At 41.2% G+C, this 22733-nt stretch overlaps 1 protein-coding gene across 1 annotated transcript in view; it reads right to left on the bottom strand.

The window, feature by feature from the left end:
• ENPP1 (ectonucleotide pyrophosphatase/phosphodiesterase 1) overlaps nucleotides 1–8263 on the bottom strand; it is a 73922-nt gene extending 65659 nt beyond the window's left edge. Inside the window, exon 1 of the mRNA XM_005907293.3 lies at nucleotides 8005–8263. Coding sequence (XP_005907355.2) covers nucleotides 8005–8244 — 240 coding nt within the window. The 5' untranslated portion in view covers nucleotides 8245–8263. The remainder of the gene's footprint in view (nucleotides 1–8004) is intronic.
• Between the last annotated feature and the right edge of the window lie 14470 nt (nucleotides 8264–22733).

Below are 22733 nucleotides of genomic sequence, written 5' to 3'. Positions count from 1 at the left end.
CCAAGGGACTCTCAAGAGTCTTCTCCAAAACCACAGCTCAAAAGCATAAATTCTTCGGCACCAGAAGTCCAAGATTAAGGAGGTGATAGATTAGTTTGCTGGTGGGGCTATTTTCCTGGCTTGCAGATGGTTGTCTTCTCACTGTGTCTTCACACGGTCTTTCCTCTATGGATGGGCATGTTTGCTCAGATCTCCTCTTTCTCTCTCCCTTTTAACAAGGCCACTAATCCCATCATCAGAGTTTCACCCTCATGACCTCATAAAAATCAATGTCTGGGAATGCAGCCCACGAGTCTATGGTCCTAACACTTCCCAGCTGGAACCTACGCACCCTAATAAAGAATTCATTCACTTCTGGGAGCCTCAGTTTCCTTATCTGTAACCATACTTTGCTATTTCAGAGTGGCTGATATGACAAGGGTCAATTAAAAAGAAACAAGAAAATGCTTCTGAAAGTGCAAGGTTCTATGTGAACATAATCATCTGAACTTTTACCACCTACTCTTCCACCAAACATTATTCCCAAAGCGGGAGGATAAAAGGAAAAGTACTATTGATGCTATCTTAATTCTTGTCACAGAATATGAAATAACTAAAATACTCAGGAAACAGAATGTTCCAGTTAAAATTTATCAGAACATTCTGGTCATTCTTTTGAAAAGCTCTTTTAAATATATTATTATAAAAGATGGAAAAGCTCTACACAGTCAGCAAAAACAAGACTGGGAGCTGACTGTGGCTCAGATCATGAACTCATTATTGCCAAATTCAGACTTAAATTGAAGAAAATAGGGAAAACCACTAGACCATTCAGGTATGATCTAAATCAAATCCCTTATGATTATACAGTGGAAGTGAGAAATAGATTCAAGGGATTAGATCTGATAGACAGAGTGCCTGAAGAACTATGGACAGAGGTTCATGACATTGTACAGGAGGCAGGGAACAAGACCATCCCCAAGAAAAAGAAAGGCAAAAAAGAAAAATGGCTGTCTGGGGAGGGCTTGCAAATAGCTGTGAGAAGAAGAGAAGCGAAAGGCAAAGGAAAAAAGGAAAGATATATCCATTTGAATGCAGAGTTCCAAAGAAAAGCAAGGAGAAATAAGAAAGCCTTCCTCAGTGATCAAGGCAAAGAAATAGAGGAAAACAATAGAATCCCTAGAAAGACTAGGGATCTCTTCAAGAAAATTAGAGATACCAAGGGAACATTTCATGCAAAGATGGGCACAATAAAGAACAGAAATGGTATGGACCTAACAGAAGCAGAAGATATTAAGAAAAGGTGTCAAGAATACACAGAAGAACTGTACAAAAAAGATCTTCACAACCAAGATACACTCACCTAGAGCCAGACATCCTGGAATGTGAAGTCAAGTGGGCCTTAGAAAGCATCACTATGAACAAATCTAGTGGAGGTGATAGAATTCCAGTTGAGCTATTTCAAATCCTGAAAGTTTAATGGTGCTGTGAAAGTGCTGCACTCAACATGCCAGCAAATTGGAAAACTCAGCTGTGGCCACAGAACTGGAAAAGGTCAGTTTTCATTCCAGTCCCAAAGAAAGGCAATGTCAAAGAATGCTCTAAATACCACACAAGTGCACTCATCTCACATGCTGGTAAAGTAATGCTCAAAATTCTTCAAGCCAGGCTTCAATAGTACATGAACTGTGAACATCCCAACGTTCAAGCTAGATTTAGAAAAGGCAGAGAACTAGAGATCAATTGCCAACATCCACTGGATCATCTAAAAAGCAAGCGAGTTCCAGAAAAACATCTATTTCTGCTTTATCGACTATGCCAAAGCCTTTGCCTGTGTGGATCACAATAAAGTGTGGAAAATTCTGAAAGAGATGGGAATACCAGACCACCTGACCTGCCTCTTGAGAAACCTATATGTAGGTCAGGAAGCAAGTTGTAACTGGACATGGAACAACAGACAGCTTCCAAATAGGAAAAGGAGTAGGTCAAGGCTGTATATTGTCACCCTGCTTTTTTAACTTAAATGCAGAGTACATCATGAGAAACATTGGGCTGGATGAAGCACAAGCTGGAATCAAGATTGCCAGGAGAAATATCAATAACCTCAGATACGCAGATGACACCACCCTATGGCAGAAAGAGAAGAAGAATTAAATAGCTTCTTGATGAAAGTAAAAGAGAAGAGTAAAAAAGTTGGCTTAAAACTCGACATTCAGAAAACTAAGATCATGGCATCCAGTCCCATCACTTCATGGCAAAGAGATGGGGAAACAGTGGAAACAGTGACAGACTTTACTTTTTTGGACTCCAAAATCACTGCAGATGGTGACTGCAGCTATGAAATTTAAAAATGCTTACTCCTTGGAAGAAAAGTTATGACCAACCTAGACAAAACATTAAAAAGCAGAGACATTACTTTGCCAACAAAGGTCCATCTAGTCAAAGCTATGGTTTTTCTAGTAGTCATGTATGGATGTGAGAGTTGGACTATGAAGAAAGCTGAGTGCCGAAGAATGGATGCTTTTGAACTGTGGTGTTGCAGAAGACAATTGAGAGTCCCTTGCACTCCAAGGAGATCCAACCAATCCATCCTAAAGGAAATCAGTCCTGAATATTCACTGGAAGGACTGATGTTGAAGCTGAAACTCCAGTACTTTGGCCACCTCATGCGAAGAACTGCCTCAGTGGAAAAGACCCTAATGCTGGGAAAGATTGAAGGCGGGTGGATAAGGGGACAAAAGAGGATGAGATAGCTGTATGGCATCACCGACTCAATGGACATGAGTTTGAGTAAACCCTAGGAGTTGGTGATGGACAGGGAGGACTGGGGTGCTGCAGTCCATTGGGTTGCAAAGAGTCAGATCCAACTGAGCCATTGAACTGAACTGATGCTTTCTTTCCTTGGTAAATACATAACTTACCTTTTGTTTGATGTCAAAGGGTTTTCATATTGGTCAGCCTTCTGAATATCAGTTCTTGTTGCACAGAGCTTAGACTAACAAGGGTAATCTATGTTCTGCTTGGTCTCATTTGCTAAAAGGTTTCTTGTTTATTTTTTGTTGTTTGGGGTATAGTTCATGGTTGATGGAAGCATGTTTATCTTAACCACAGGCAGATCTCTAATTACAAGTTGTATTTCAAAAGGTTTTTGTTCCTAAGTTGTTTAAAAGTTGAAGTGGCTTTCCCCCTTCTCTCTACTCTAAAAAGCCGTGAATCATGAATAAGTTATTTGGCTTCTCTAAAATGTCCATTATATAGATGAAATACATTTTCTGTGTCTTAACAGTGACACAGATAGTTGGCAATGAAATTTATCAGACTCAAAAACAAAACTGAATTTAAAACTACTTTCATTTGCCTTTAATACTTAAATCGGAGGGGAAAAAAAGAATTACCTGGAGGAAGATAAGAAGCTGATTAAAAAAAAATCTATAAATATTCTAAAAAGGTTATTGGTCCCCAGTTCTTTATTATAGAAAATGCATGAGGTCTATCAATATAGTTCCAGAGATTCTCTTCAGAGTCATGATTAGGATGTGATGTGGCAGGAGATGGCAAAACTGAGAGCCTAGAGGCAACAAAAAAGTAGAGGGAATAGATTGGAAAAACACAAAAAGGTTGAAAGGGCACCTGTGTATTCCTAAGAGGCCACATGAAGTAGAAACAGCTGAAATATAAATGATGAGAGAGAGTAAGACTAGAATCTGACTCAAATCAGAAGGAAAGGAAGTCATATAAAGCAATGCTGAAGATAACAGATCCCTAAAAGAACCACACAAAAATGGAATTTGGGATGTGACAGCAAAGTCACAGAAGAGGCCTTGGCATAAGCAAAGGAGATTCATTTGTACCTGAAGGATGACCTTACTTGTGCCTGCAGGAGCACCATACCTGGGCTGTTTCTTTCTCAGGGCATGGCCAGTGACTAGATCTTGATTCTGAATCCAAGTTATCATGAAGGCCCTCTGGCCTCTTAGGTATGCTGACTTTAGTTGGGAACTTTTGTTTGTGGTTCATTCACTGCTTCTTCCATCTTGCGATGCGCTAAATAATGACATTCCCATTTTGATCCTACCCCTGAATTGATATAAGTGTCATCTCTATTGTGTGCTTATTGCGTGCTTAGTCACTCAGTCTGGAGAAGGCAATGGCAACCCACTGCAGTACTCTTGCCTGGAAAATCCCATGGACGGAGGAACCTGGTAGGCTGAAGTCCATGGGGTCACTAAGAGTAGGACACGACTGAGCAACTTCACTTTCACTTTTCACTTTCATATATTGGAGAAGGAAATGGCAACCCACCCCAGTGTTCTTGCCTGGAGAATCCCAGGGACGGGGGAGCCTGGTGTGCACAGAGTCAGACATGACTGAAGCGACTTAGCAGCAGAAGTCACTCAGTCGTGTCTGACTCTTTGTAACCCCATAGACGGCAGCTCGCCAGGCTCCTCTGTCCATGAGATTCTATAGGCAAGAATACTGGAGTGGGTAGTTATTTCCTTCTCCAGGGGATGTTTCCAACCCAGAGATCAAACCCAGGTCTCCTGTATTGCAGGCAGACTGTTTGCCATCTGAGCCACCAGGAAGCCCAATTAGTGCATTTATATTTGGATTCCTGACTTTCAGTTGACTATATGAGTACATAGTTGTGTGTTCAGTCTTCCTAGCTTACCCTCTTCCAAGTCAAAGTGTTACTCAGTCTAAGTAAAAACGTACTGCATTCATTCAACCAAAAGCTTACACTGACAGTGAGGTACCGTAGGCCCAGCAGTAAACACAAATGTCTTGCTGAGTTCCTAGAAACCTTGAGTACATTTTATTAGAACATGTGAAACAAAACACCATAAAGGGAAAACAGGAGACATTTCTAGACCCTAAGATGTGCTGGTCATTTCTGAAATAAAATGCTCAACTATGGCTGGGCAGATATAAAATTTTACAAACCAAAAAGCAATGTCAATTTCAAGTTGGATTAACAGCAGAGCTCTTCTCCAGGTGGTAGTCTGGAAATAAGATGATGTGTTACAAGAAGGGAGAGAGAAGCTAACAGAATTAATAACTTTCACACTCAAATTTCTGATAAACAAGGGAAACTTCTGCCACTTACAAAGAACTCTTTCATCAAAAGGTGAAAGTTGTCTTCATTCACCACCACCCACACACAAGGCCACCTACGAACACACACAGGTATATGTATTCATAAGGACAGCAAAAGGTGACAAACACAAAATGATGCTGTGGAAGAGCTAACTGAAGAATAGAGAAGTGTATTGCAATGTGGTTGAAAACCCTACCAGAGAACAGGAAAGCTATTTCAAATTAATGTCCAGGAACAACCTTAGTGGAAGCAGGCATTTCAGTTCAGAACTTAATGTGGAACCTGGAAAAGCATTCAGATCTAACATATCTACTGAAGCATATATTTGTTTGACCTCCTGGAGTTTCCCACAGCCTGGCTCAGTGCCTAGGCATGAGGACATCCACAGACCAGGGCCAGCGTCTCCAGAGCAGAGCCTGTGGTCTGCCTAGGGATCATATGAGGAGAAGCCAAGGCAGGGCAGGACTGTGCCTTCTGCATTCACTCCCTCTTCCCTCCAGCATTTAAGTGTATCTGAAGCACTTTCAGAAAGAATGTGACAGTCCCGTGGCCCCTGCTTATCTCTCCGGAAGGTAATTCTTATGTTAATCCTGCTAGATGAAAACCAAAGACCCCTTCACTGGTTGGGCTCTCGTAATCCCAACCTCAGATGCAATTAGTCAACCCATTTCTTCAGCTTTATGAAAAGTGTGCAGATGTTCCACTTGATATAATTGCAGCTTCTCTCTAGAATACATGCCCCAGAGCTCTTTGGTGACAACTGTCAAGCTCCTTTTGGAGACTTTTCCCTTTAGAAGTGCATCATTTGGGAAAGTCTAGAGGAAGAAGGATATGGAAGTAGGGAAGGGAAAGAATGGATGCGTGCATGCATGTGTGCCAAGTCACTTCAGTCGTGTCTGACTCTTTGGGACCCTATGGACTGCAGCCCTCCAGGCTCTTCTGTCTGCGGGATTTCCTAGGCAAGAATACTGGAGTGGGTTGCCGTATGCCCTCCTCCAGGGGATCCTCCCAACCCAGGAATCAAACAACCGTCTCCTGCACTGGCAGGTGGATTCTTTACCACTGAGCCACCAGGGTTTCATTTTCACCTGAAACCATTAATTAAGAGTTTCAAAAACACATCAGTGAGTTTGGGTATATATTAATGGCCCATTGTATTTCATCAAAAGGCATGAAGTAAGAATTATTTTCAATTCAATACGTGTTACAACAAAATACCCCACCTAATGGTGTTAAAAATTCTCATGATTGTCCTACTTGTAGCAATATTAAAGAAATTTCCATGTCAAAGCCCAGAGTTGTATCAACAGAGTAAAACCAAATGCTGTTTGACCAGCTGATTGCAGGTGTCAAAGACTGAAATTCATGTTCCAAAGGTAGATCTCTGCTGATACCTACTATGGATTTATAGGTAAATGAATAGGAAAGATTCTAAAACTGAATTTAGCAACTGGAAAATTTAGCAAACTTTTAAGACTGCAGATAGGCATTTAGAAGTGATTTCACATGGGAGTTACATACAGATTCAATGTACAATTATTGAATGCCTGAGCCAAACTGAAAAATATTAAGTAACAGTGCTGCAAAAGCTAAGGTTTCCCTCTGACAAAAACAAAAATGGTGACTCAAAAGACTAAGTTCTTGTAAGTATCAGGTGTTCTTAAATAGTGAGATATGATGCAAAATATATCTTGAGATACAAACATTATGTGGTTTGGGACACTTACTCTTTGAATCTTAGGCTTATTTTTAGGTACTAATTATATGACACTATCTCTTTAGGAAAGTTGGTTCCTCAAAGCACTGTATCATCTCCATGACACTCAAAACACAGTGAAAAAGGAAAGTTTATGAAAGGAAAGATTTCAAATATCAGAAAAGATGTCCTCCACACTGCATTGTCCAATCATAAAACGTTAAATGACAATATAGTTTAAGGCACACTCTACGTGGAAATGTCACTTCCACATAATACAATAAAATGACTACATCTCCTTGTGGTTTTCAAATTTACTTCCCCACATACATTGTTCCACCTGACCCTCACAATAATCCTACGTGATGCACATGGAGATGATGTCCTCATTTTAACATTAAAGAAAGTGAGGTTTGGGGAACGTTATAGGAGGCCCCAGCAATTAATAAAGGCCATGAAAGCAAGAACCCAGAATTCTGGGTCCAGTACTTCCTGCCATAGATGTAGAAGGGAAAACCACCCCCACATTTCCTGAAATTGATTGTGGATCCTGCAAGTTTACCAGCGAAGTGGCAGAGGGCGAGTGGGTACTTTTGCAACAACAAAAAACGTGGTTGGAAGAATGCACGACGAATCATAAACACCTCTTCACATTCACGTAACATGAATATTGATGGGGTTTCTGAACAGCTGCAAAGAAATTCCTAAGCAGAGCCAAGAGAAAAAGTGCGTACTTTCTAAAGTTCCTGATACAACTTAAAGAGCTCTGTTACATCTTTCAAGTGAAATCGGTTAATACAAGGAAAGCATATCCCCAAAGAGGTAGAAAATTAAATTAAAAAAAAAAAAAAAAAAAAAACCCTAACCCTAACTTTGTCGATCATCCTAAAACCAACACCTTTCAGGTTGGTCATCTTTCCCCACGAACGGCCTTGTACTCTCTGGGGCAAAGCGGTGGGATTTCCAAAGATCACGATTTTTAACAGCCTGGTTTCATAAACAGGTTCCTTCGGAGCATCATTAACACCAGCGAGAGTGAGCTATTTCCCCGAGAGGAAGAGAAGGCTCGGTGGTGATGAGCACGGATAAAAACCCGCAGAGGAGAGCCAAAAGGGGACGAAGAGCGGCACACAACTGTCTCTCTCCGGGCCCCGGGTGCTGACCGCAAGCTCGCAGCGCAGGAGCGGGCGCCGCCCTCCCCGCCCTCCCGCGCGCTGGGCCAGCGGGGACCTACCAGCGAGAGCACTTTATAGGTGTTAGGGTCCTTGGCCGGGCGGGCGCGCGCCGCCCTCTCCAGCGGCTCCTCCCCCAGGTCCATGGGGGCCAGCAGCGACGCAGCCGCCTGCGGCTCCCCGGACGCTTCGGCGGCGCGGCCCGGACCCGGGTCTCGGCCGTTCCCCGCCAGGCCCTCTCGGGGGCCGCGCCCGCCCTCGCCGCCGCGGCTCCCGCCCCCAGCGCAACTGTCCCGCTCCATCGTGGCCCCGGGCGCTCGGGCCCCGCCGCCCCGCCGCGCCTTTAATAGGCTCCGCGCCGGCCCCGCCCCATCCCGCCCGCCGCCGCGCCCGCCCTCGCCGCCAGACCCTTGGCTGGGCGCCCGCCCAGCGCTGCGAGTGAGGGGAAAGCAACTCAACGCCCCGGATTATTTGGCTTCCTGTCTGATTTCGGGCACTCAGCGTGTCGGTTATTTTGGGTCCTTTACGTGGGCGTGTCTTTAACCTCCCCCTCCAAGCCTTGCCTACCTCGCGCCTCAGGCAGCGTCCGAACACTTGCAGGAATCGCCTTGCGTGGCCTCGCGGCGCAGGCTGGTCTGGAATTGCAGCGTGTGGTCTGCAGAGGGCATGAGATCATGGGGCCCCAAAATAGAGCGGGTGGACAGGGAGGATGCGGCCAGCCTGTGCGGCTTCTCAAAGGCGGGAGAGTGGAGTCGGGACGGACCTCTGTTTCTGGATGGACAAGCAGAGAGGCTATCGGGTACAGCGCGGGGGGTGGGAAGAGACACTTCTACGTAGAAACACTCAAGAATTCCTTGAATACTTAACGCTGCTTAGGACTATCCAACCTTAAAACACCTGATTTTACAAATGCAACAACATATAAGAGATTTAATTTTCTGGGATTTTCGGCATTGGGGGTGGGGCTGCTGCTCTTGTGAAATATTTATTGGTGACTTTCTACATCGAAAGCTTCAAAGTGTCGGCGCTGCGCTATCCTGAGGTTGCTGCTGCTACCAAAAAATTTAATATCTGAAATACTTTGATATTTTGTTTCAAACTAGGACACGAGCAGTAGGCTATCATTCTTGGTGGATTTTTATTCACCTTTGATTCTACAGCTTTTACACTTCCTTGCTCATCAGTTAGGGAGACAACAAGTGTGCAGACAAATGAGTTTTGCTTGTCAAGTGGAAAACAGTGACTTTCAACACCGGAGCTGACGTTAGGGAACAAGGAAAGTCATACAATCCAATATCAATTAATTTTTCAATTCATTTTGATTTCAGGAATATATGCAAATATATTTTTAAATAAGAATGGATGCCTACGATATAAAGTGTTTGTTGTCCCCTTTAAAATAATTATCTTGGGACGCTTTCCATTTAGGTCCTTTGATTCATTCATTCATTCAATAATGAATCCTTCAGTTCAGTCTCTTGGCTTTCAACAGTGCCGATGGCCTCCAACAAGATCGAAGATGAACAAAAGTGTATCTTTCCCAAGTGGCTCCCAGTCTGATCCAAGAGGAGAGGGCAGTAAACAAAAAACTAAAACTCAAATCATAGATGCATAATAGAGACACACATAGGATATTATGACAGCTCAGTGGAAAGGGTAATGGACATCTGGAAGAAGTAAAGCCCTCAAAGCATGATTGAGCTCTTTTTTTCCCTTAATTACCTTTGAGTCAGCTTACAAACCAAACCACCCAAGAGAAACAGGTTTCACTATTACATGGTCACACATATTTTTCACCCCAAAAACTTGGCTCTAAATTTTCCTTTGACTGTTCCCAAAAGTCAAATTCAAGGTCAAAGATTTACTCCATGGAGACTGGTCAAATGAGTCTCAGATCTTCTAAAAGCACCACAACAGAAACATTCCCAGTGGCTTTGAACTTGGGAAAACAAATGAAGTAGGTGTATTGTCTGCATCCCAAGTCAACAAATCATTTTAAAGACTAGGCCCATTGGTGGAGGGGACTGCATGGTCATGGATTCAAACATCCAGGACCAGCAGGAACATAAAAGAGTGAGGCAGCCCCCTGAATGTGAGTTTGTGCCCTGTTAAAGGTGGTGGCATTTACTCAGCAGGCTAGTGCCCACTGTGGCCAGATAGTCAGTTTTCAGGAGAAACAGGAAATTTAGATGTTTATGTGAATTCTCCAGATTGCAAAATTTTGTCTATGAAATTCAGAAAAACAATTTCTTTCAACCACTTTCAAGGCCAAACAAAACGTAAAAACACATCTGCAGGGTGGGCCTGGCACACAGGCCACCAGGATGTGGCCTTTGCCTTATGCTCAGGCCTCGCCTAATGCCAACTGGGACTTTTATGGGTAACTATAAAAAATCCAATTGAAACTCTAAAATCAGAATAAAACTGGATTGAGCAGGCCACTCATGTTGTTTAGCCACAAACTGAGCGATAGACAAGTCATGCCTCTATCTCGTTTATATTCAACATGATATGAGGGATAGCCTCACACACCAAAGTGCAATAAGGTCAAGAGACATAAAACTGCAACAAAACGCCTCCAGTTAGTGTGAAAGTGAACAAACAATATGTCATCCTTAGTCCTAAACCATTCTTCCTTGAATGAAGACTCTAATCTAAGATGGCAGTAAGGATGAGAGGATAAAATATGATGATTCCTCAGGTTGTACTGTACAAAAATATGTGAACACTCCACACGCCTGAAGTACAATAAGGTCAAGAGACATAAAACTGTAACAAAACTTCTCCAGTTAGCGTAACGGTGGGCAATCAATGTGTCGTCCTTAGTCCTAAACCATTCTGCCTTGAATGACTGAGGATTCTAGTCTAGACTGGCAGTAGAGATGAGAGGGTAAGATTTGATGATTCCTTAGGTTGTATTGTACAAAAATATGTGAACACTCCCCTGGGTGCCTGGAACTCTGGGATGTGAGTAAGACCAGAACACCTAGCACAACCAACTTGTTGTCTGTGTTTGGAACTAAGGCCTCTAGAAATTGAGGAGCAACTTTTCTCAGTTTTTCAAAAATGAAATATACGATAGAGTAATTATTTTAGCAGCTGCTCCAAAGCTTCTCCAGCTGAAATCCCTCCAGTTCTCCGGGGAAACATGGAAGACATCTAGGCCAGTCGAAAATGAAAAAAACCCACAAGTCTCTTTCATCTTTATGAGATGTAGAAAAAATTTTTTTCCATGACATTAATTCATTTTTAAAGCTTTGTGTGACATCCTGGTTTCTCTTCCTTTTTTGTAAACGTGAAAATATTCCCCCTGGAAGAAGCTTGGATGACAACATGACATTGTACAGAGTACAAGAACTCTCTGTGCCTTGGTTTCCTCACTTATAAACTGGAGTTACAAATAATACATAAAACCACAGTATCTCTAAATGTCAATAAAATATTTTACATTTCTCCAACTTTACATTAAATTTAAATGGATCCTTTCCATATTTAAATCACCCAATCCCTACCCCTGTAAGAGAGAGAATTAAATGCTTTAATTTTACATAAATTATGCATGATTAAAATACTTAAATATGATTTAACTGCAAATGATTTAAATATAATCTAAGCATAATTTCTGGGAAGATTTGAGAGCCCCTACTGGATATGCATCTATGAAGGGAGAACCCAGGGTATCAGGAAGAGATACTGACTCCTCTGGGATGGAGGAAAAACACCTCATTGTCAGTCAGGTAACAAAATTAGAAAGTGAATGCAATTAAGTCATAGAAGCTGTGGGAAAATGGCAAGTGCAGACCCCATCTAAAGGGAACTGCAGTACAGTCCTCACTTTCTGGTTGTCTACGGTCTCTGCTACCCCTGTTCCCCACTCCATTGTCTCTTTTGTACCTCATTTTGAACAAAACCTGGGGTTGCCAAATAATCTGAATTCATGCCTGCCACTCCAGTGTTCTTGCCTGGAGAATCCCAGGGACGGTGGAGCCTGGTGGTGACACAGAGTCGGACACGACTGAAGCAACTTAACAGCAACAGCACTCTGCTACTTCTTTTCTCTATGCCTCATATCTTTTTTTTGTCTTTCTGTTTCTTCTTCACTTCTTTAAACTTCTGTTTTAAATGTGTTTTATTATATCATGGTAATTCTTCTGTTGAATTTTAGCTTTTCTAAAGTTATTTTCTTGGTAGTTGCTCTAGGGGAGGCTTCCCAGGTGGCTCAGTGGGTAAAGAATCTGCCTGCAATGCAGGAGACGCAGGTTCGATCTCTGGGTCAGGAAGATCCCCTCAAGGAGGGCATGGCAACCCACTCCAGTATTCTTGCCCGGGAAATCCCATGGACAGAGGAGCCCAGTGGGCTACAGTCCATAGGATCACAAAGAGTCGGACATGACTGACTGAAGCGACTGAGCAGGCACGCGTGGACAGTTGCTCTAGCGGTTATAATAGACTGCTGCTTTAGAGTGCGGTTGGTAAATGCCTGACTCATCTTCTTGTTCCAACAAGGCTCAGGAATCCTTCAGAGTTGATTAAATTCTACCTCAACTCATAGTAGGGCTGCAACCACTTCTGAGTACAGCCACATCTTCCATCTAAACATGATGTAAACAGTTGGCTTTCTGAGTTAGGGTCATCTTATCTCTGACTAGGGCTTCCCAGGTGGCTCAGTGGTAATGAATCCACCTGCCAACACAGGAGACACAGGTTCAATCCCTGGGTGAGGAAGATCCCCTAGAGAAGAAAATGGCAACCCACTCCAGTATTCTTGCCTGAAAAATCTCATGAACAGAGGAGCCTGGTGGACTACAGTCCATGGGGTCGCAAAGAGTCAGATACAACTGAACGACTGAGCACAAGTGACAAGTAAATGTCTTTGACTATAACGCCCACTGGGTAACTCTACTGGCTCTCAACTGAGGCAACTTCAGCATCCCCAAAGGCATGTGAGACGTTCAGTATTGCTCCTTTCCTACAGGAGAGCCAGTGAAGGCTCAGAGTGCTACCTCAGATTCTGACTGGCCACGATGTGTAACTGTTTTTCATTTGGAAGAAGCCCTTTCCATGTGGATGAGGGGAACATTCTGCCAACAGAGGCCCAATCAGAAAGTAGGGTGGAAGCATTTCTGCTTCCGGGATTCTACTCAGCCTACCTAATGTTTATCTTCCCATCCAGGATTTCAGCTCCCAAAAGGTCAAAATGTCATGAAGGTGTCTACCTGAGCACTTCCCTCTCCCCCTTCTGTTTCCATTCTTCACAGAATCCGAGTCAACTTTCTCTCATTGCAGGATAGCAGGGACTTTTTATGCATCATCTCCTGAGTTCTATATTCCGCTAGTTTACAGTACACTGAACTTTCAATTCTTTCAGGCCTCATTCTTAATTTGTTTGTGGGAGCTTAAGAAATTTAGAAATTGTTTTCTCTCTTAACAATATCTGTCTTTAAAATAGGTTTTGCAATATATATCTTTGAAGTAGGTATTATAACTATATTTTTGCAGTTGAAAACTGATAAAAAAATCCTTTATCTTTGTATATTATTTGTATAAAATATGTATATATTTGTATATTAGCATAATAAAGCCAAGGCTGCCTGGCTTGGCTTTATCTTCCTCTCCCATCTCTGAGGCAGGTGGAGAATTTTAGTGGCCAGGTATCTGATCCTTCACAGAGGGAAAAAAATCATTTAATTCATCATTCTTTTCAAAGCTATTATCCGTTTTAACCCCTACAAGTCATATAACACATATAACATGTATATAGGAAAGATATTGACATTTTTTTGATTCATTAATAAGGGCATCTCACTTTTTCTGTTAATGTGGTCAGCAAAGCTTATTTAAGTGTGATTGTGGAAAACAGAGGACTAAGTCTGAGACAAACACATGGCCTTCCTTCTCTTTCATCTGAGAGAACATTTGCTACAAAGATACCACCATTGAAGGACAGCCTAAAATCTGGGAGACAGGAGGAATGTTGTAGCTGTGGGCCCCAAAGAATAAGAATGTCCTCTTCCTCACTGGCTTCCCTGGTGGCTCAGAGCTTAAAGCGTCTGCCTGCAGTGCGGGAGACCTGGGTTTGATCCCTGGGTCGGAAAGATCCCCTGGAGGAAATGGCAACCCACTCCAGTATTCTTGCCTGGAGAATCCCATGGATGGAAGAGCCTGGTGGGCTACAGTCCATGGGGTCCCAAAGAGTCGGACATGACTGAATGACTTCACTTTCTTTTCTTTCACTTTTCTTCCTCACTGTGCTGGTAACATCAACCAATTTGTCAGATGCTTAGGTCTGGCCCGGTGAAGGAAAGATCCGTTAACTCTCACGGAGAACAGTGAGAGGGAAAAGCTTTTCCTCTTTATACCTTAAGATACCTGAAACCAAAATATTGGAAAAACTGTATAAAAATGGGGCATTTTATTTTATTCCAATATAAACTTCTAAAAGATAAAAATGTAAATATACACACATGTATAAAAACCCTCATAAATGCATATGAAAAAATATAGGTGATTGTAAAAAATTACCTCATAGCTCCTGGTCTTTCAAACAAACATTTTTTAGAAGATTGAATAAATGAGAGATAAAGTATGATCTTTCTTAATTTGTAAGAAACTTTATAATCATTTAAAGTTAATGATATTTTGAAAATTGCAGACAGTTAAAAAATGACAACTCAATTCTTTCTATTAAAAAAAAAAAATGTTACCAGCTACTTACAAGAAATGAAAAAGCATATGACCAAGAAAACATTCAAAGCAATGCCCTAACTAATAATAGGAGAACTGGCAATCAAAGGAATCTTATATTACCAATATAATAAAATTAGACAAAACATATTAAAAGTGTTTCTTCATCATATTGATAACAGGCAGCTAAGGACTGTTATAAGTAAGAGAAACAAAGTGAAGGATAGAAATTAATGAAATAAAAACCAGAAATAAATGAAGAATCTCAATGATACCAGAAGATGTCTCTGAAAAGCTTAATAAAATTGATAAGCCTCTAGTTAGACTTATCAGAAGGAAAAAGAGAAAAGTCACAAATTCCCAATATTGGGAAGCAGATGACACGAATACTACAGATTCTACAAGTATCAAAATGATAAGAGAATATTATAAACAGTTTTCTGGAAATTCTAGAAGGGCTAAACTGTGGTGACAGAAAGCAGGTCTGTGTCTGCCAGGATCAGGATGGGAGGAGGAAACTGACTAGAAACAGGCACACAGGGGCTCTCTGGAGTGACAGAAGTGCTCTCCGTCATGATTTTGGGGCTTACCTGACTGCAAATATCTATCAAAACTCTTTGAACAACAGACCTAAAATCAAAGCGTTCTACTATATGAAGTGTACCTCAATAAAGCTGATATTTAAAATTTCTTTTTAAAAATAATGCAAACAGGGACATCTGGAAAAAGATGACGGGTCAAACATATACATTTACTTCCACTTTTCTCCTAAAACTACACTAAGCCAAAAGAGAATCTGTTTGTTTGTTTTTTAAGGCATACATCCTCAGGGACAAAGAAAATTGGCAAGACATGATTAGAATTATACAATAATTGGATGGAAACACAGATGGACACTTGATAAATGCTTTAACAGACCAAGGAAAATTTAAACCAGAAGTAAAGAAAACCAAGACGTAAGCAGATTTATATGTAAAATGGGCTACACCAGGTACTTCTGTTAGAGGATGTGAAGGTAGGACTGAAACAATGGACGAATTGGTTCAAAGTCTGTTTGAGGAATAGTTAGAGGGCCAGATCCTCTCCCCAGTTCAGGCAGTGGTGACTATCTCTTTCCACTTTGTCAGCAGAAAACCGGAGGTTTGTTCTGTGGAGAAAATAAAACACAGCCTTTGGACTCTAGGACTCCAGAACAAAAAGGCATGGAATTACCATATTCACATATTTGGTTAATTACTAATCACAAAAAATATACTTAGTATGAAAGATAGATCGCCACTGTGCATTGGTGTTGTTGCTGTTCAGTTGCTTAGTCGTGTCCAACTCTTCCCGACCCCATGGAATGCAGCACGCCAGGCCTCCCTATCCTTCACCATCTCCCAGAGTTTGCTCAAACTCATGTCCATTGAGTGGGTGATGCCATCCAACCATCTCATCCTCTGCTGTCTCCTTCTCCTCCTGTTTTTCAATCTTTCCCAGCATCAGGGTCTTTTCCAATACGTCAGCTATTCCCATCAGGTGGCCAAAGTACTGGAGCAACTGTGCATACTGAATGCTAATCCATCAACCCCCTGGAACACGCATTTACTGATTACTTACTGTATACTAAGGACGGTACAAGAAGCATTGGATAAAGAAGAAAAACAAGAATGGTCCATCCTCATGAGAAGCTCCTAGCCAAGTGTGGAAGCCAGAAATATTCACTAACTGTAACTGTAATATAGTATGTTGAGAGCTACCAAAGGGTGGCACAGTCAGTTGGGAGCCCATAGAAAGACCAATCCCAAACTGAAGGGTTATAGTCCTAATGATTATTATCGCTTATACGTTCTGTAGTCCACTTTAGAAAACCTGTTCACCTGAAAGTGGTCACAACTGATTTGACCAGATGCCTCACAGAAATCCAGCCTGTCCATTCACTCTGCTGCGACTGGGGCTTTCTCTGTCTTGAGCGCTGAGGTTTGTTATCACTTGAGAATTTTGCAATCAGAGCTGAAAAGTCATGATGCTGAAAGAGCAGCTGACAGCGACCACATTGAACACTGCAAGGTGAGTCAGCAGGGGACTGTGGTAGAGACAGAAAGGGAAGCATGGAGTGGGCACTTGGAAAGAAGCAGAGTCAGGAAAAACCATGAAGTGACTTCCTTATTTTCAGCACCCCCTCCCATGACCTCTGTGACCCAGCTTTACTTTATATATTGTCTTTGGATCTTACCTGTGGCTCTGTTCTCAAGAATGCCCCTCGTTTGGGCCATAATCTGATTTTAATGGGTTCCTCTACTCTCATACATAAAGGCTAGAACAGGGATCATGGAAACTTCTTTTATTAGTCTATAACATCCAAGGAAAGAGTTAGTCAGACAAAAAATGAGAAGGATGATATTTCAGGATTAAGGCACCATCCACATGAAACCCACAGGCACAAGAAAGCGTACTTGCAATGCAAGCTCTGGAGTATGTACTGAAGCCCATGGCAGCGAAAGAGAAAGAGACCAGGGATGTACAGCTGGCTTCTAGGAACTGAATAAACAAAGTGATGGGGTGAAATAAAAGTCCAGCCATATCTTCAAACTGTATTTCTGCAACTCAAAGAATGCTAAATAAGCGTACTGGAAAGTTTAACAAGCCAATTAAAAGACAGAATGAACTGTGACATTATGGTTCCAATAGAAAAATTTGTAAAAGCATTGTTGTGTGTAAATATTCTGTTTAGAAAATTATTTCAATGGGGAAAGGGTGCTTTCAAAATCTTCATTGTCCAAATTCATTTTAAGAAATTAAATGTAACAATGGAATGGTATTCAGTCACAAATCTCAAACTTTCTATGTGGATCTAATATCAAGTAATTTGAGTCCTTGCGGTTACCAAATTGAGAATCAAAATGGAAATCAACTTTACTCTAGCAGAAAAATAATTAATTATCCAGAGATCCCTATATTATTGAGATTATCATACTTTATTCTAAAGAAAAATGAAAGCCTTGAACTTGTAATTTCTATTAAAGTGTTCAAATTAAAAAGAACAAAATCAAACTTTTCCCCAAAAATGTATGAATAATTAACTTTGCTTACTTCTAGTCATATATTCTTAATTTTGGAAACCCTGATAAGAATTGGTAAAATTTATACTAAAATTTTATTAACAAAATCAAAGTGAATATATGTTTAATATGCATGATTACTAACTAGAAAGATTATTTACATATTTTTGCATCTGAAAATTTGTTGATTTATTCTTTATTGATACACATTCACATGTCCACATACACACATGTATCTTTATATCTTCATATTTGTATATTGCACAACTATAGGCAAGAATTCAACTATAAGAAAGAACATATTTGAAGGAGCAAGTAACTTTTAATTTCTTAAGTCACAATCAAGTTTGCAACAAACTGGAAATAATCAGCAAATAGATCTGCTCTGGAATGGAAACCAGCAATAATAATGTTAACTATCATTTTATTAAATGCTGTCACATACTGGTCACAGTTCTGGAGACTTTAGTCATTCATTCACTTTTTTACCTATTTATTCATTTACCCACAGAATATTTGTTGAATCTCTCTGAGTCAAGAGTTATTCTAGGCTCAGGATATATGGGGAAGAGTCTATCAGCCTTCTCAAAGAATTTGAGTCTAGAGAAGGGAGATAGATATTAATCAAGTTAGTGCTGAGAACTGGAAGAAAAAATGATAATAAACACTGTGGTAAAAAAAATATATAGTATAAGAGGGCAGAATATATAACTGGAATGTCTGACTCAGTCTGCAGTAGGAATGGATCAATCTGTAGCAGCTTGTAGTCAGCAAAGGATTCCCTGAGGAAGAAATGCTTGCACCAAGGTTTGAAAGATAAGGAAGAGGTATTAATAGAGAGGAGACCACAGATCTAGATGACTTTGAAACATGGCTTTTGTTGGTTGTGTAAGATCTGTGTATAGGAAAAAATGAGATAGATTGACTATGAGTCATAAACTGGAAACTATTTGGACATCAGTTCCTAATCCACCAGTTTTGTGGATTCTCTTCTATACATGAGAATAAACCAAGATCCCCCAATATTGCCAGAAACTTTTTGGGAAGCACTGGAATTGACAAGGTTAAAAAAAAAAAGCTTAAAAGGGATAATAACAATAATATACATTTGAAATGTAATTCAGGTATGTACATTTTGAACATAGGAAATGGTAAATTAGGAAATAGATTCAATGTATTTTTTGAAAATAAGGGATATCCCATTATATATGAAGGAATACATCTGAAAGGATAGCCAAGAAGAAAGCAAGTCACAGAATGATGCTGAGGAAGTATATTTTTTGTTTTAACTTCTGAGACACTGTAAATAGCAAGTGATCTATAATAGCTTATGAATGTCATGTCTTTTCTCCTCAATCATATACAGTTACACTTGCAAAGACATTTTGTCAGAATGCAAGTTTACAAAACGAAAAAATACTGCATAAATATTCATCCTGGTTATTTTTACACTTTCTTCAGAGTAGAGATATTTGAACCTTTTAAGTCACAAATTATAAAATGTATCATAATTTTATGTCCGTAAATGTTATGTCTTTCAAGACGGGGTACGAGGACTCTGTGGGTCACAAGGTTAGCCTTGGTCTGTCTATACACAGGGAAGCTTGGAGCAGAGGCTGCCAGGTGAGCAGAATGGATGGCCCTGTGCTGTAGCAGGTGCTGTTCTGGAAACACGGGATAGTACTCGCAAGCAGAGATGAAAAGAACTTTAAGGATTCACTCAAGCATGCTCTCCCACTCCCTGGCTGTAAGCCATGACTGGGACTGGCTGGGAAACAGCTGCTGGTAACAGACCTGTCTGGCAAACAGTTGAGAGATGCTTTGTTTGAGCAAAAGCTTCAAGCTACTGATATCTCTAATAGACATAGATACAAGTCCAGTGTTATTTGCTCAGTTGTGTCTGACTCTTTGCAATCTCATGGACTATAGCCCACCAGGTTCCTCTGTCCATGGAATTCTCCAGGCAAGAATACCAGAGTGGGTAGCCATTCCCTTCTCCAGGGGATCTTCCCAACCCAGGGATCAAACCAAGGTCTCCTGCATTGCAGGCAGATTCTTCACCATCTGAGACACCAGGGAAGCTCTTTAGTTTCTAAAAATCCTGGCAAACGGACCTTTACCTAGAGTAAATGAATCTGCTCTGACTTAAGCAGTACATAAGTGTCCCAGTTCCCAACCCTAACCTCTCAATTTAACAGTAATAATAGCCTACTATAATTCTGGACACTGTCATAAATGGCTTCAGTTCAGTTCAGTCGCTTAGTCGTGTCCGACTCTTTGTGACCCTATGAATAGCAGCACGACAGGCCTCCCTGTCCATCACCATCTCCCGGAGTTCACTCAAACTCACGTCCATTGAGTTGGTGATGCCATCCAGCCATCTCATCCTCTGTCGTCCCCTTTTCCTCCTGCCCCAATCCCTCCCAGCATCAGAGTTTTTTCCAATGAGTCAACATTTCGCATGAGGTGGCCAAAGTACTGGAGTTTCAGCTTTAGCATCATTCCTTCCAAAGAACACCCAGGACTGATCTCCTTTAGAATGGACTGGTTGGATCTCCTGGAAGTCCAAGGGACTCTCAAGAGTCTTCTCCAACACCACAGTTCAAAAACATCAGTTCTTTGGTGCTCAGCTTTCTTTACAGTCCAACTCTCGCACCCATACATGACCACTGGAAAAACCATAGCCTTGACTAGACGGACCTTTGTTGGCAGAGTAATGTCTCTGCTTTTGAATATGCTGTTTAGGTTGGTCATAACCTTCCTTCCAAGGAGTAAGCGTCTTTTAATTTCATGGCTGCAATCACCATCTGCACTGATTTTGGAGCCCCAAAAAATGAAGTCTGACACTGTTTCCACTGTTTCCCCATCTATTTCCCATGAAGTGATGGGACCAGATGCCATGATCTTCGTTTTCTGAATGTTGAGCTTTAAGCCAACTTTTTCACTCTCCTCTTTCACTTTCATCAAGAGGCTATTTAGTTCCTCTTCACTTTCTGCCATAAGGGTGGTGTCATCTGCATATCTGAGGTTATTGATATTTCTCCCGGCAATCTTGATTCCAGCTTGTGTTTCTTCCAGTCCAGCGTTTCTCATGATGTACTCTGCATAGAAGTTAAATAAGCAGGGTGACAATATACAGCCTTGACGTACTCCTTTTCCTATTTGGAACCAGTCTGTTGTTCCATGTCCAGTTCTAACTGTTGCTTCCTGACCTGCATACATGTTTCTCAAGAGGCAGATCAGGTGGTCTGGTATTCCCATCTCTTTCAGAATTTTCCACAGTTTATTGTGTTCCACACATCAAAGGCTTTAGCATAGTCAATAAAGCAGAAATAGATGCTTTTCTGGAACTCTCTTGCTTTTTCCATGATCCAGCGGATGTTGGCAATTTGATCTCTGGTTCCTCTGCCTTTTCTAAAACCAGCTTGAACAACAGGAAGTTCACGGTTCACGTATTGCTGAAGCCTGGCTTGGAGAATTTTGAGCATTACTTTACTAGCGTGTGAGATGAGTGCAATTGTGCGGTAGTTTGAGCATTCTTTGGCATTGCCTTTCTTTGGAATTGGAATGAAAACTGACCTTTTCCAGTCCTGTGGCCACTGCTGAGTTTTCCAAATGTGCTGGCATATTGAGTGCAGCACTTTCACAGCATCATCTTTCAGGATTTGAAAGAGCTTAACTGGAATTCCATCACCTTCACTAGCTTTGTTCATAGTGATGCTTTCTAAGGCCCACTTGACTTCACATTCCAGGATGTCTGGCTCTAGGTGAGTGTGATCATACCATCGTGATTATCTTGGTCATGAAGATCTTTTCATACAGTTCTGTGTATTCTTGGCACCTCTTCTTAATATCTTCTGCTGCTGTTAGGTCCATACCATTTCTGTCCTTTATCAAGCCCATCTTTGCATGAAATGTTCCCTTGGTATCTCCAATTTTCTTGAAGAGATCTCCCATCTTTCCCATTCTGCTATTTTCCTCTATTTCTTTGCATTGATCGCTGAGGAAGGCTTTCTTATCTCTACTTGCTAGTCTTTGAAACTCTGCATTCAGATGCTTATATCTTTCCTTTTCTCCTTTGCTTTTTGCTTCTCTTCTTTTCACAGCTATTTGTAAGGCCTCCCCAGACAGCCATTTTGCTTTTTTGCATTTCTTTTCCATGGGGATGGTGTTGATCTCTGTCTCCTGTACGATGTCACGAACCTCATTCCATAGTTCATCAGGCACTCTATCTATCAGATCTAGTCCCTTAAATCTATTTCTCACTTCCACTGTATAATCATAAGGGATTTGATTTAGGTCAGACCTGAATAATCTAGTGGTTTTCCCTACTTTCTTCAATTTAAGTCTGAATTTGGCAATAAGGAGTTCATGACATGAGCCACAGTCAGCTCCCGGTCTTGTTTTTGCTGACTGTATAGAGCTTCTCCATCTTTGGCTGCAAAGAATGTAATCAATCTGATTTCGGTGTTGACCATGTGGTGATATCCATGTGTAGAGTCTTCTCTTGTGTTGTTGGAAGATGGTGTTTGCTATGACCAGTGTGTTCTCTTGGCAAAACTCTATTAGTCTTTGCCCTGCTTCATTCCGTACTCCAAGGCCAAATTTGCCTTTACTCCAGGTGTTTCTTGACTTCCTACTTTTGCATTCCGGTCCCCTATAATGAAAAGGACATCTTTTTTGAGTGTTAGTTCTACAAGGTCTTATAGATTTTCATAGAACCATTCAACTTCAGCTTCCTCAGCATTACCGGTTGGGGCATAGACTTGGATTACTGTGATATTGAATGGTTTGCCTTGGAAACGAACAGAGATCATAAATGGCTTACATACATTAAATCACTTAATCCTCACAAACCATGAGTTATAAGTATGATTGTTATCATAACCATTTTATAGATAAGAAAACTGAGTCAGGCAAAAATTAACAAATTTGCCCAAGGTCAGTCAGTCAGCTTTGATTTCCAGGACCCATACTTTTAATTCCCGCATTTCGTGATTCAGGTTTCTAATGCCTATTTGTTGGGTGAAAAGGGGTACCTCATTGTAGTGTTTGTTTGCATTTCT

The sequence above is a fragment of the Bos mutus genome, chromosome 9 (assembly GCF_027580195.1).
Source record: "Bos mutus isolate GX-2022 chromosome 9, NWIPB_WYAK_1.1, whole genome shotgun sequence".
NCBI lineage: Eukaryota > Metazoa > Chordata > Mammalia > Artiodactyla > Bovidae > Bos > Bos mutus.
The sequence above is the reverse complement of the archived record's forward strand: the minus strand, read 5'-3'. Positions and strand labels throughout refer to the sequence as shown.